The 15,541-nt window shown below is 39.8% G+C and overlaps 1 protein-coding gene across 2 annotated transcripts in view; it reads left to right on the top strand.

Moving 5' to 3' along the window:
• Positions 1-15,204, top strand: part of RHBDF1 (rhomboid 5 homolog 1) — a 111,064-nt gene extending 95,860 nt beyond the window's left edge. For both annotated transcript variants that reach the window (XM_069983644.1, XM_069983643.1), the window contains exons 11-18: positions 4,522-4,683; positions 5,071-5,174; positions 5,667-5,730; positions 6,089-6,183; positions 6,430-6,505; positions 8,472-8,572; positions 8,878-9,031; positions 14,301-15,204. In XM_069983644.1, the coding sequence (XP_069839745.1) occupies positions 4,522-4,683; positions 5,071-5,174; positions 5,667-5,730; positions 6,089-6,183; positions 6,430-6,505; positions 8,472-8,572; positions 8,878-9,031; positions 14,301-14,720 (1,176 nt within the window). In that variant the 3' untranslated portion in view covers positions 14,721-15,204. The remainder of the gene's footprint in view (positions 1-4,521; positions 4,684-5,070; positions 5,175-5,666; positions 5,731-6,088; positions 6,184-6,429; positions 6,506-8,471; positions 8,573-8,877; positions 9,032-14,300) is intronic.
• Positions 15,205-15,541: the final 337 nt, after the last annotated feature.

Below are 15,541 nucleotides of genomic sequence, written 5' to 3'. Positions count from 1 at the left end.
TAAATTAATAGACATTTAGTTTATTTTATATTGGATATTCTTTACAGTTAGGTCTGACAGTGATAATGTGTAGGAGTATACCTTATAACACAGGCCATCTGTTATTAGCATACGACAGCAGTAAGAAGTATTTCTTACTTCGGTGGACCATGTATATGTGTTAGGCTCTGTTCATACGGAGCAAAACTGGCGGAATTCTCCGCCATGCAATCCCGCCAGCCTCCCTGTCATAATGACAGTCTATGGGAGGCTCGCGCGCCTCCTCTCTGACGAATGAACATGAATTCTGCCAGTTTTTCTCCGTTTGAACAGAGCCTAATATAGACAAAGGCAAGAACTTGCTGACAGCTCTATGTTACAGCTGCTTGCTTGAGTCCCACCCTATGATTGGCTCTGTATCTCCTGCAAAAAATATATACTTATTATTATATTAAATATTTTAACATTTTGGGGCTAAACTGCTGCTGGTTTGTTTCTTTATAACACACAGGTCAATGTGTTATAAAAATAGAACTATTAATATATGAGAGGGATTACTGTTTTACATTCAGTGTGTCCTGAAATGATCTTCATGGTTTTCTATTTCTCACTGGCATGTAGTCATTTGCTGAAATATTTACAATTAAGGAATTAACTTAAATGTTTTGTTCCAAGAAGCAATAACTGTTTTCTTGGTGGGAATATCTGGGACTTTGCCATCATGAATGAACAGGGATGCACACAGAGGACATTGCTGCATATAAGCATGCTGTCTAAATCTAACATGCCTTTTAAAAAATTAAAACTTTCTTTTTAAGCTAAATGTTTCTATTACCATCCATATAACTTTTTTTTATTATTATTTCTATGGGGCTTTGTGAGGTATGATTTTTGGTGAAATGATCTGTACTTTTTATCAGTAGCTTGCTTGCATATATGCAACTTTTCGATCACTCTTTATTGCAATTTTTCTGGATTTCATGTGAACAGAAATCCCAAATTTTGTGCCTTTTTTGCGCTTATTTCGTTTACCATGTGAAATCAAGAATGTCATAGATTACTAGTCTAAGGGATTCCGCGTGCAGCAATGCCAAATGTTTTTTTTTTTATATTATTTTTTTATAAAATTATATTTAAAAAAAAACTTTTTTTTTTACATTGCAATTTGTAGCCCCCCAGATTTACATTGATCTCTCATAGTGATCAGTGCAGTTCATATGTACTTCATTGATCATTGAGAGATCATTGTTCAATTACTATGGGCTTACAGCTTGAGCCCATAGCAATCAAATGCTGAGCTGGGATCAGCATTGTTGCGGCGCTGAGGCCTCCTCCGCTTTTGCATTGTGGGGGGGGGGAAGATGTCAGTTATGCTGTAAAGTGCATTACGTAAACCTGGAAATCACCCAAAATTTGTGAAATTGTAACATTCTTGCCCGAATTTCGAATTTCACCTCCAAATATTATTTTTGAGGCTTCGTCATTCATTTTATGGTAAATGTACCTACTTGTTTTGTCCATGTAACACTAATGCTGGTGCACATTTACATTATGCCATTCCTTGGTGTACCTTTTACAAATTTATGAATAAACTAACAACTGGGCATTTGTCAATAGGGCATGTCCCTGAAAATCTGACACTGGCAGCACATGATAAACTTGAGGTCCTACTACACAGAAGTGATTATTGCCCTATGTAATGGGCCGCCCAATCAGCTGACAAATGAGCAAGTGTATGTTCTCTGGCTGACTGCTGCGTTTTGAAAGGTTAAAAAATCATTGTCAGCTGCACATTGACACATTGGCACATGTAATAGGGGTGTGTCAGTGGCGGAATAAAAATATGCTCACACAAACTTTTGTACAAATCGAGAAAGAATTGCAGCCCATTCTGCACAGATAGTATATGGGTACTAACACACTGGGCGTATCTGCTGTGAATCCCTGCCCTGTACACTCTATGGGCAGACAAACTTGCAGCAAGATGGGTATCCCGCTGTGAGTATGTCAGCCGCCCCGTTAACCCCCAATCGCCAGAGCATATACTTCACCTTATCCCTGCTCCGGCTTGCTTCGGGGCACCCGGCATCTTCACGTCCCGCTCAGCCAATCAGTGCGCTGTGGTGGGGCAGCGCACTGATTGACCGAGCGGGACGTGCCGTGAACCCCTGAAGCAAGCCGGGGCGGGGAGAAGATGAAGTATTCACTCCGGTGACAGGGGGATTAACTGGGCGGGCTGCCGACATACTCACAGCGGGATGTCCATCCGCTGCGAATACGCCCAGTGTGTTTGTACCGTAAGTTTGTTTTGGGCGACCCATTTTATAATCTGCCACTGGGGTGTACAGCCAAAGAATGATAAAAGTAAAGGGCACAACAAATAGTCTAACAAAGATTTGTGCGGCCCTGCTCACTGTATAAGTGCTGATCTAGTCATTGGCTAGGTAAGGAATACGCCTTCCATTTCCAGTGCCTACGTTCCCTTAAAGGGTTTTGTCCCCCGCTTTGGGGAACAGACTACTTCACACACACTATGTAGGGGCTGTGACTACTTTAAGAAAGAAGGCAATCACGGCCAAGGAGTTTTTTCTAGTTTCTGCCATACACTAGCATCTGAACACAAGAATTCTAAATCCTCCTCCCCACCACATATGTGTGACCGTGCCTTCAGACACTTTATGAGGATATTTTACTAACAGCATTAGGATGGATTACTTTGTCCTCTATTCAGTTGCAGCTTATCTCATCTGTTATTTTCCTATGACTCACTTGAAAGCTATTCTTCACATTCTTAAGTTCTTTAAAAGTTTTGCATATCATAATCTGTCACGCCAGAAATGTCTGTTTTATAGTGCCAGTGATGTTTAACCAGTTCTTGAGCTCACTTACCGCCAAGCAATGCTTTCTCTCGGTGAACTCCAACACTTTCTATAGTATTATTGGCCCCATCCCCATCTAATTTATTGATAAAGGGAATCGGTAAAGAGATGATTATCATCCTATTATCTGCATCTGTCAATCACCTTATCATACCTTCAGGTTTGTTGCTGTGCATTCCAACAATTTTTTGCAAAACTGATTTGTTTTGTATTACTTATATTTATTCCTAAAAAAACCATGGCAAAAGCACAATAGTACTCACTCAGCCCTAACAGTATTATAGAGAGTACCCTAAAACGCAAGGCAGCTAGCTGTCATTAGTCAAGGCATAACCAATGTCCACCAGTTTTTTTTAATCAATTATTTCAACCTCTTCCCGACCCACCAGTTTTTGGCTTATGTTTGTTGTCCTCCTCACCTTCTAAGACCCATGATATAAATATTTTTTAAGTCGTATTTTGTGGTCCAGGAGAAAATTATGCAAGTTTGTGGGACAGTACCTTTTTTCCCCCCAAAAATCAGACCCCTATAAGTTTATAGTTTTTATTTTTGACATTATGATATTACCATGATATTAGTATGTGTCAGTACCACATTTATGAAGATGTTAATTTTTGAGCACTTTTTATTCTATTTTTTATCATATGTTTTATAATATGTCAGATATATTATTTTAGGTGTTTAATGGAACTGTACCTACTTACATGTAGTATATAGTAAACACTGGATCCTTTTCATCGTCATGTATTATTGTCATTGTTGCATGGCCAGACAGTAATAACCATCCTGATACAAGGGTAATTACAAGCTCAGTAAGACCACAGTGACAGGTGGTCTCCTTTCTATGAAGCTGTTTGTAATTGGCTACATTGTCTTCAAGAATATTGTTGAGTTTTGGATGTTGCTAACTAGAGTTGAGCGAACTTGGAGCATGCTCGAGTTCGCCCGAACCCCTACAGCCTATTGCTGTATGCATGTTTTCCAGGCGGTCTTAGGGCTTTAAACTACTTCAGCAGCCACCGCTAATCAAATGCTGCACACTCAGGTTTGGATGAACTCTCGCATGCTCAAAGTTTGCTCAGGTCTATTGCTAACTCTATCTTCATTAAAGCAAATATTGAGTTATCATATCAACTATGGGAAAACATATATTTCATATCATACATGGGGGATATGAGTGTTACATGTGTAGTCTCCTTTTACTGTAAAAATAAAATAGCTATAGTGTGTAAATAGAGACTACAAGTAGAGGCTATCATATAGTCTGTTAGCCTGATTATCATGTAATCTCATAGAGCTCTATAGCTCAGTGATGAAATAAGTAAGTGCATTCCTTCCAGTCTGTGTGATTTCATTCAGAGCGGCTATTGTTTGACGTCAGTACTTACATTATTGTGTTTGCATTTCTCAGTTGTCAAATACACTTTGACGGTCTAGTATTGAAGTAATAAGATCTGGGAATGCCACATGCCATACTGTTGATGGGCATATAGAATGGCATATATAGGCAGGGTACCCATGGGGCACAAGCTCTCCCTCACTAGGTAGGGATCCACTGGTGAAGAATTGGTGAAGAGATAGCTGTGCAATGAAGAAATGACAATGTATGTAATTTATTGTGCGAATAAATAATTCTTATTTGTGAACTGTAAATTCTTCCAGGAAGATTTAATACATCTTGGAGCTAAATTTTCACCGTGCATGAGACAAGATCAGCAAGTGTACAGTTTAATACAGAAGAAAAGAGAAAAAGAGAAGCACTCTGCGTGCTGTGTGAGAAATGACAAATCGGGATGTATTCAGACCTCGGAAGAGGAGTGTTCAGTAAGACTGTATTCTGTAATATCATAGCCTTGTTCTCTATTAGGGGATTAATACATAATGTGCAACTGATTAACCCTATGGATATTATTAATGTTGCCTTGCTTAGTACTTGGCAATGTTCGTAAACCCCATAGAGGGTGAACAGGCCACTATCCGCTTCATTGATTAAGGGGGACAGTTGAAATCCCTATAACTGTATCCTGGTTTTCCAGGACTCCCTAGGGCTGCATACAATTTTTTAGCCCCCGGTATTAAAATTCCAAACAAAGCATACTCGAGTTACACTGATCTCTAATAGTGCCTATTATATTTTACGTTGATGGAATTTTTATGTAACAGGTTTGTAGTTTTTATTTATTTTTATGCTCTATTTTTTTGTTTTTCCAGTCTACACTTGCTGTGTGGGTAAAGTGGCCGTATCATTCGAGCACCCCTCTACTAGCAAACAAAAGTGAAAGGCACTATGGATCGGTTTGTCGCCAGGACCCCAGGTAATAAGGTTCCCTAATATATTACTGCTTACATGAATCTGAACTAAACTTTTACTGTTAAAAAAGTAATAGAGGTTTTTGTAACCAGAAAACTCAGCTTAACTTGTTAGCTTCTAGTAGGCAAAAGAAGTGTTTAGACATTGACCCAACTAAGTCAAATAAACAGGAAATGAAATGTGCAGTGATATAGTATGACAGCTTAGCCAATATACCTCTCCATTATAAACAAGGGCAATATCCTAGTGCAATCCTTGTTACTTGTAGCCCTTGCTTAGTATAGTATCTAATTTACTGGGTGAGCATATCTAACTGTATTCAGTAAGCAGCACAGAGCCCCTTTTATTTGCATATAGCCAGCTGTATATCTAGCAGGAAAAAAGCTGTATCCCTCCTTGTATTATCTAGTATGGACATTGCCTAACACAGCGTTGAAATGAAGTATGTTATACTGTGTAAGTGCTTTCTTTTCAATAAAAGAGCATTATGTTGTAGGTTTTGTGCTGAACCAGCTTCTGTTCCTCCTCATGAGTGGCCAGATGACATCACAAAGTGGCCGGTAGGTAGCTGTCCGTTTCTTTAAATCATTTTGTATACAGTACATAGATACCAGTAATGGTTTAGCTGCTTGTGGACCACTCATGATAAGTATGTTTGTCGTGAGCTGTAGGTAGTTGTCATATAATGATAAACATACTAGTCTTTTTGATTGTGAGATCACTGGCAAGGCAATAATTTTAGGTTGTTCGGGTTTCTTCTTGTAAAGTATCACAGCATTCTAACACTTTGTGCTCCAAATATGTATTGCAAAACTAACACTAAACTGTTTGGGTGGGAATAGTAAGTATATGCCAATGTGTTAATATGATATACCTACCCGTGCATAGTAACTATTTTTGCTTCTTGTTTGCTTGTAGGTCTGCACTAACAGCACAAATGGAAGCTACCCTAACCATCTACATATGAATTGTGAAATAACAGGCAGGCCCTGTTGTATTGGAACGAAGGGAAGGTAACCACATTATCCTAGTAATTGTAACCTTATAGAACCTAGGTTGCTGGATGACTATTATTATTCATGGAGGGAAACATTGATGCTTGTTGCCTGAGACAGAGTCCATATGAGGTTTATAGCTTTCTACAGTGGCAAAGAATGAGCCTGTACACAGTAGGATGGCCAGATCATTTATCACATTTATGATTTTGCCAGAAAATAATGTTTTAATAAATATTACTAATGTATTTTCTATTTCTTCAGCTGTAAAATAACATCGAGAGAGTACTGTGATTTCATGAAAGGATATTTCCATGAAGAAGCGACTTTGTGTTCGCAGGTAACTCTTTCATTAGGTTTACGGAGGTTTACAACCACTGTGTAGGTGGCCATGCACATCTAACGCAGACATAAATACAAATAAAGAAAAAAATACTTATAGGGCATTGGGGGACATATATTAAACATGGTGTAAAGTAAAACTGGCTCAGTTGCCCCTAGCAACCAATCAGATTCCACCTTTCATTTTCCAAAGAGTCTGTGAGGAATGAAAAATGGAATCTGATTGGTTGCTAGGGGCAACTGAGACAGTTTTACTTTACACCATGTTTGATAAATCCTCCCATTGTCTCTATTAAAAAAAAAAAAAAAAAACCTCCTAGAAAAATGCCAAAAGTTTTGATTGATTGGGGAGTTCAGCAGACACCCACCGATCATTACATAGACCGAAGAGAAGCGCTTCTTCCCCAGATCTGTCCCTTTTCCATGTTACTGAAGTTGGCTATGGAGACCATCTCCTGCAGTGAATCTGAGATGGCAGTCAGCCAGGGAGTGAAGCGCTCTGCCAGGTGCTTCTCCTGGTTTTGTCTAACGATTGGTGGGGGTCTCAGGACAAAGAAAATGACCAATCAAACCCTTTGAAATGTAATTAGGACATGTCAAACGTTTTTTAAAAGAACAGGGAGACTTTAATGACAAGCAAATATGTCATCAAGACTGTTTATTTGGTTATTCAGAATGCTCAAAAATGTTTAAATTCACAGGTATATTTTACTGCAACTTACCCTAGTACACTGCCTGTCAAGATTACTGGGTGTTAAATATGTATGTGCGTGTATAATATAGAGGGTACAGAATAATGGAGTATTCCAGTTACTAAAAAAAATGTTCTCCACAGGACAGGGGGTAAGTGGACAGGGGAGATCTGACCTCTAAGATATCCCATATCCCTGTGTGATCTCAAGAGTAAGACCGTGACTTATAGAGTGATTAATGAAGCATGTGCGAACCTACTGCTGCATGGACCCACTGCACCAACCTCAAAAACTCAGTTCTTCCAATAGTTATCAGCTGCTGTATGCCCTGCAGGAAAAGGCCTCTTCTGCTGCCTCTTCTGTCTATATCAGGAAATATCAAAAGAAGTAGAAACTGTTGAAAGAAAAACTCTTCTGATCTTTGACAGTTCCTGTCATGAAAAAACTTTCTGTAGGACATACAGAAGCTGATTAGTACTGGAAGAATTGAGATTTTTAAAATTGAAGTAATTTGCAAAGCTGTATAACTTTATTACACAAGTGCACGTACCACTTTAAGTAGAAAAGCATTGGTATTTTTGACTGTCTTAGTTTGGGGCCTTAGATTTCTTTAAAAACAAATCAGTATCATCAGAAAGCAAAGTCCAATAGCAGCCAAGGTAGAAGTTCCAGTCTTTAATTACATTTCCAAGTACATGCTCTCTGTTTGTACTTGAAATACAATTTAGTAAAGGATCTTAGCAGGCTACCTCGGATGCTGTTGGACTTTGCTTTCTACTGAAAAGTGACATTGTCACCCCTTGACTTCCTACAAAGCTGATGGCACAACTGGATAGAGATCAATAAAATAATTCAGAACATATCTTTATTGTGTGTCTGTGTTTCATCAAAAAGGCTTTTATTCGTTCTGTAAATATTGGCAAGAGGGTAGGGCCTATTGTTCACAGGCCCCTCAGCACTGCTACGTCTTACTGTGATGTATGCCTGCCCCTTTCTATAATCAGGGACGAGCACTTGCATACAGCACAGTGATGTGTAGCAGTGCTAAGGCCCAGGGAATGATAGGCTTTGCCCCCTTGACACTATTCGTGGGCCAAATAAAGGCCATTTTTATGGAAAAAAAACACCCCAGACATAAACAAAAACACACACAACAATGGTTCTATATGTTTTTTATTGATATCTGTTCAGCGGTGATGCCAGCTCGGTAGGCAGTCAGGGGTTGACAAGGGGCATTTTATTACATTGATGAAATATTTATGTTATTTCTAGGTTCACTGCATGGATGATGTTTGTGGTCTACTGCCATTCCTGAACCCAGAAGTTCCAGACCAGTTCTATAGGTTATGGCTTTCCCTGTTCCTTCATGCTGGGTATGCAAAAATATATCTTGTCTCTTTCAAAAAAAGATGTTTTGTACATGGCTGCTATGACCATACCAACTATAGACCCTGTTCTTGTTTTGCGGTAAATATATAACTAGTGTTTAGCTATATATATATATATATATATATATATATATATATATATATATATATATATACATAGTCATGTAAACATATAAACCAGTGCCCAGCAAAGGTAATTATTACTATTACAATGTTTCCTGGTATCTGTTGTTAAAGGTTGCAGAATTGGTGCAGGCATGTTCTAATCCACTATATGTTTATATTTGCAGCATCTTGCACTGTTTGGTGTCGGTGTGTTTCCAGATGACAATACTTCGAGATTTGGAAAAGCTGGCAGGCTGGCATAGAATCTCTATCATTTACATTTTAAGTGGGATTACTGGTAATCTTACAAGTTCAATTTTCCTGCCTTATAGAGCTGAGGTAATTAAAGTCCACCATTTTTTGTTTGTTGTTTAGGACTTCTTTTAGACAAAGTAGAATAATATCTCATTACCCTTTCACGTTGCTGATCTGTATATTTACATCAGCAGATGTGAGAAAGAGTATGGAGTGGGCTCAGAAGCTGGGTCTACTTCATTCACAGTGGTGATTGACATCAGCAATCCCGCAGATGTCAGTCATTTAATTTTTTAAATGGCATAATGAATAGTAATTGCAGCATTTAAAAGGCAAATGACACTGCCGCGGGTGTTGAGTGCCCAGTAGCAGATTATAATAGGTCCTTTTCGGGCAGTAACCCGGGGCCCTGAGCTCCTGGGGGGCCCATGGCCACCCAAAAACACTTTTACTTTCAGCAGTATTACTGTCTCCTGGCTATATTTCTGCCATGATTCGCAAAAAATCCCTGCTTTTTTACCGCAATTGTGCACAAATCAAGCCATCATAATATTATCTAACCTGTACTTTGAACACCACGCTAGTGCTGCCATAGTTACATGGGGTAGAGGGGGCCTAGGCTTGGTGAACAGCCCGGGGTCTATGGTAAAGTTAATCCGTCCCTGTGAGTGACTGACACCTCCACAACGCAATTATACAGTGATGATCAGTTAATAGGGCAAATTGACACATTTACTAGGCCTTTGTGCTGGCCATATTGGCTGTGTGAATAAAGTCTGCATCAGGTAGGTTCTACTAGCAGAGTACTAATCTAACTTATTAATGGAATCTTCTTGCATTGTATTGATTAGTATAATCAATACAGTGATTGCTTATAATAGTCTCCTAGGGGGGACTTAACACTGTATAAAGAAAGATTCTTTGTTAGCAAAACAGAAAAAATAAGGAGTTAAGGCGGAGGGTAAAATACTGGTGTGAACCTAGCCTAAGTTGGGTATTGCTGTAATCATAATGACCCACAGATTACAGATAATGTGTCCATTTTACCATAACTTGCATGGTATGAAAAATTTACCTTCTCAAAAATTTACACAAAACGTGGCTCTGTATATATATATAATAATAATGTTTATTTGTATAGCGCCAACAGATTACGCAGTGCTTTTTTTTACACAGTAAAGGGGTTACAATTACATAAAATTAAATAATTAGCATAAATAAAAATACATCATAAATATGAGTCCTGTTCGTGAGAGCGTACAGACTACGAAATGGGGGTGACACGAGGCACAAGTGCTTTATTTGCCCCTGGTCAAGCCATTGTACATAGAAGTGGCTGGACGAGCCAGTTAAACGCCTTGTTACAGGTAAAATGTATAAAGTGCATGGGACTGTCGAAGATATAGTAGAACGCAGAGCACGTGAAGGATGGTAGGTGGAGATGAGGGAGGAGATGTATGGAGGGGCAGAGTTGTGGAGAGCTTTATGGATGAGGGTAAGGAGTTTAAACTGAACTCTGGATTTAATGGGCAACAAATGCAGTGACTGGCACAGGGGGGAGACTTCAGTGTAACGGCTGGAGAGGAAGATGAGTCTGGCTGCTGCGTTCAGGATAGACTGGAGAGGGGAGAGCTTAGAGAAAGGAAGACCAATAAGTAAGGAGTAGGGATGGTCCAAACCCACCAAGGTTCGGGTTCGTATGAACCCGAACGCTTGGCATCAGATTCCCACTGTCTGCCCGCTCTGTGGATACAGTGGGAGGACCGACTGGAAAACTGGGATACAGCCTGTGGCTATGGCTGTATCCCAGTTTTCCAGGCGGTCCTCCCGCTGGATCCGCCCGCTGCACAGAGCGGGCAGACAGCGGGAATCATTACCGAGAGTTCGGGTTCGTACGAACCCGAACCGAACTCGGTTTGGACCATCCCTAGTAAGGAGTTTAGTCAAGACGGGAATGGATCAGGGCAACAGTAAGAGTCTGAGCTGTGTCAGTGGTGAGAAATGGGCGGATTCTGGAGATGCTTTTGAGATGTAGGTGACAGGAGCAAGCAAGAGCTTAGATATAGGGAGTAAAAGATAGATCAGAGTCTAGCATAACCCCCAGACATCGAGCTTGATGCACAGGAGTTATGCTAGATACAGAGTTATTATAGATACAGAGACTGATAGTGAGATGTATATGGAAAAAATAATAAAAGAAAAAAAAATAGATAAAAGAATTACATTTTTTTTTTAAACTTAGCTAAAATAGCAATTTTCTTTTATTGCACCATAATGAAAATGAGGATCAGGACTATATCTGGCTATTCTATCCCTAGTATATGGCATTTTCCCCTGGTTACCACCCTGCAATGTATGTGTGTCTGCTTTCTCAAAGGATAGTTGCAGTGTGAATGCAGACTAGCTTCTGTGCCAGCACAGACACTATATACACACTTAGGCTATGTTCACACTACGTAAGTCTCCGGACGTAGCGCGTTCCGTGAATAAGCGGCCGGAAACTTACGTAGTTTGCGTACAATGGAAAGTATACAATGTACGGCTGCACAGTTCACACTACGTACGAACTTACGCCCGGATCGTACGCGGCGCCGTAAAAAATGAACCAGACCATTGTTTGGGGACAAAAATGCCATAACTTACGCCCGTAGCGTTACATGCGGTTCCGTACGTAGTGGTGATTTCTTCATTTTGCAAGCTTTTTGTGCTGATCCAAAAGGTTCTTTGGGGTGTCCGGGGCTAGGCGAAGATTTCCAAGTAAAAGACCGCTGTCAGATCGCTACGTAGGGCGCTCGGGAAGCGTAAGTAGACTACGGGCGTAAGTTCGCAGTCCGTACGTAGCCGGCCGCAACTTGCGTAAATTCCCGGCCGGAGTTTACCGCGTATGTGTCCGTCCGCAAAAATATGTGGCCGGACATATACGTAGTGTGAACATAGCCTAAAACAGGATCCTGCAAATCTTCCTCAGTTTAACAAATCTTCATAAGTTCCCAGACCAGTGTTGAGCGTTCTCACATGTTAATACAGCTAGTTTCCTTCTCAGCTCCACTCCCTCCATTGGCTTTCAATGGATTTTGCTGTAGTGCGTTTTACCTTAGTAATGATTAGAAAACAGGGGGAGGGGGGGCGGTTGAGGAAAAACAGGCTTGTGTGTGAGTACAGAAGGAAGCTCTTTTGCCTAATAAAATCTATTACAGACTTTCTTATATTAATTGATTTCTGCAAAGTTTTTTGAAATGATAGCTGACAGGAGTTAACCTCACAGCAACCACAGGGGAACAGCAGCTCATAGCACTAATCACTGCAGCCACCCCCCCAAGCAGGTAGAGTAACCATTCATTGCCATTACTGATGCTGCGTTTACACAAAGCAATAATTTGCCCAATCGATCGTTTAACGATTTTGAAGCAATGATTTGGTTTTTATAACGATCAGCGTTTAGAAGAATAAATCGTTAGAAAGATTGTAAGAAAATTCGTAAGAAGAATCATTAATGCGATCGTTTTTAAGATCGCTTAAGCCCATCTTTTACATAGGGTGAATCTTTGAAAGACTGTTTACACGAAACGATCTGCGAATTTTAACGAATGATGAACGATGATTTGAGAACATGTTGAAAGATCAAAATGAACTATTTTTTGCTCATAGCTTGATCGTTTGCTGTGTTTACACGGCGCAATTATCGCTCAAATGCGATCGTTATTGCGAAAGTTCAAGCGATAATCGTTCCGTGTAAATGCAGCATGAGCTCTGCTTATACACCTGGTCACTCTGATCCCCCCTGCCACCCCAGCACCTGCAAACAGAGACCCACACAGAGGAAAAGCTCTAACATGTGCTTCAGACCCCACAAGAGAGAAATGTAAAGTTTTTTAAGTTTTGTTTGTCCCCACAGAGCCAGGTGTCATGTACTGTAGTAGGAGCCATTATACCAGGAGCCATTCCAGAGTGGCCCAAAAAAGACCCTAAACTAGATATTCGTTACCAAAATACTCATGTAAAAGTTGCGCAATCCCTCCAGTATAACATAATCTGGAAAAACAGCGGTAGTTTCAGCCATATACACAGAACGAACGCTAACATTGGCCACATGCAGCTATATATCCAGCCTAACCTGGCTGCAGACTGGTGCAGAGCATTTTTACAAATGTGTTTTGTTAATTAATATATAATAAAGTATATAGTTTAAAAACACTAAGTAGGTGTATTGGGAAATTTAGGTCTTTTTTGGGCCACTCTGTGGCTTATTCAGCAGTGATCCATAGCACAACTACCCCCCCAGGGAGCATGTAGTTAGCAGGGGGCCCACAATTTCTGAACTGCCTGGGGACCGTGGTACCCTAAATCTGCCCCTGGCTTGGCTATAACGGAATACCTATATGGGTACAGGAAGGACACGACAGTGAGCCTTGCTCTCAGCCTAACTCAGCTGTTCCTGCCTACCTGCCTCAGACAGCCCTATACAACTGCGGGCAACTTGGTGAAAAACTCTAACTTGCACCAAGGGTTGTCAACATAAAACAAAACAGACAAACATCAGGGAATAGTCAAACGGGCCGGGTCAAAACCAGGTAGTCATGAACAGGAACAAAGTAAGAGCCAGAGACAAACCAATAGACAGGCAGAGGTCATCCACATACAGTAGTGTGGTACTAAGTCAGAATCCACAAACAGAGGTACAAAACCCAAGGTAAGGTAAGCCATAAACAGGAAGACAGGGATAGTAAAAAAACAAAAGCATGCTCAATAGCTGGCCAAAACTACTGCTCCTCCGAACACTTTATAGGCGGCCATAGACCTGGTCCAGCACGTCATTCATTGTACCAGGCACACAGAACACAGACTGGCACAGCAAAGGGTGAGTGAAAAGACTAGACATCAATCACCTAAGCAAAACAGAGTTTAACTGTTAAGTGGCCAGAGTGAACTTAATAGGGAAGAACTGGGTGTGATAAGAAATGAATCACCAGAGCAGAGGGAGTAGAGCTATGTTCAGACAGTGTTCAGACTTGTGCAAATAAAACATAGAATTCAAATACAAAACATGGCTAAGGGTGTATCCATATACCACGAGCTGAGGGCCTCGCTGGGATCCGAACAGGCATGGGCATGACATCAAGCTTCACAATTCCTTTGAACTTGGACTGAACACAGAAGAGATCAGACCTCAACCTACAATAACTAATTTTTTTTTTAATGTATCAACCATTAAATGTTAAAACACATTTGAGGATTGAAGCAACACATGCATGTTTTTTTTTTTTTTTTTCCCTAAAGTACTATATATCTATAAATTCAATGTAATTTTATGTAAGGTATTTAGAAATTGACACTATGCCTTTATTTTTTCCAGGTTGGACCAGCTGGATCACAGTTTGGAATCTTGGCATGTCTTTTTGTTGAGCTTTTCCAAAGCTGGCAGATTCTAGAAAGACCGTGGAGGGCATTCATAAAACTCTTCGCTGTTGTCATCTTCCTATTCACATTTGGCCTTCTTCCATGGATTGACAATTTTGCTCATATTTCCGGCTTTATTAGTGGTTTCTTTTTGTCTTTTGCATTTCTTCCTTACATTAGTTTCGGCAAGTTTGACATGTACCGGAAAAGGTGCCAAATTATAATTTTTCTTTTAATATTTTTTGGACTTTTCTCAGGACTTGTGGTTTTATTTTACTTTTATCATATCAAGTGTGAATGGTGCGAGTATTTAACCTGTATTCCATTTACAGACAAATTTTGTGAAAAGTATGACCTTGATGCTCAACTTCATTGACACTATTGCATTTTTATACAAAATGATTTTTCTATGGTTTAGATACATTGTGTTATTGCTGTTATTAAAGGTACTGAAGGAATAACATAGCCATTATCCCACAGACTGCTGAATTTCACATCCCTAGTAACTGACCCATGTAGCAATCATAAATCAGCAGGCATGGTCATCATTCGCTGCGGGGAATAAAATATTTTTGATATATATCCGTATTAAGAGAAACAATATTCTTAAGGTGCACATTGATAATTTAATGTATATATAGTATTTGATAACCTTTGTTGAATGTGTCAGATGATTTTACTGTCTGAAAACAGAACTATTTGTTTCCTTGTTCACTTTTATTGAACAACAGTGTGATGTCTTTTTGGTGGACTAATGCAATGATTATGTTTTTTTAAATATTTTTTTGTCCTGCATAACTCAATGCAGGAATTCAGCTCCCGGTAGCGTTTTAGCTACTTTACCCATAATAAAAGAAAAGCAGACTATTGAACGTTGAGTTTAGTGTTTCTTATACCATGTACCAAATAATAATATTGCTAAAGCGCCAGCATATTTTACAGCACTTTACAGTTCTGAGAGTATATATACAGACAATAATTAGGCATTGCTGAATTTCACACTAAGGGCCCTATTACACAAAGTAATTATCAGTTGGAGGTATATATATATACAGACAGTAATCAGTTCCTATTACATGAAACGAATGTCGGCCATACTTGGTCAATTACTGTCCGTTACAGTTGATAATCGAATAAGACATGTTGAAAAGCAACGATCAGCCTACATGCACAATGTCCGCTGATTGTTGTCAGCAT

This window comes from Dendropsophus ebraccatus, chromosome 9 (assembly GCF_027789765.1).
Source record: "Dendropsophus ebraccatus isolate aDenEbr1 chromosome 9, aDenEbr1.pat, whole genome shotgun sequence".
Classification (NCBI taxonomy): Eukaryota; Metazoa; Chordata; class Amphibia; order Anura; family Hylidae; genus Dendropsophus; species Dendropsophus ebraccatus.
Note: the sequence above shows the minus strand (reverse complement) of the source record. Positions and strands in the feature narration are given on the sequence as shown.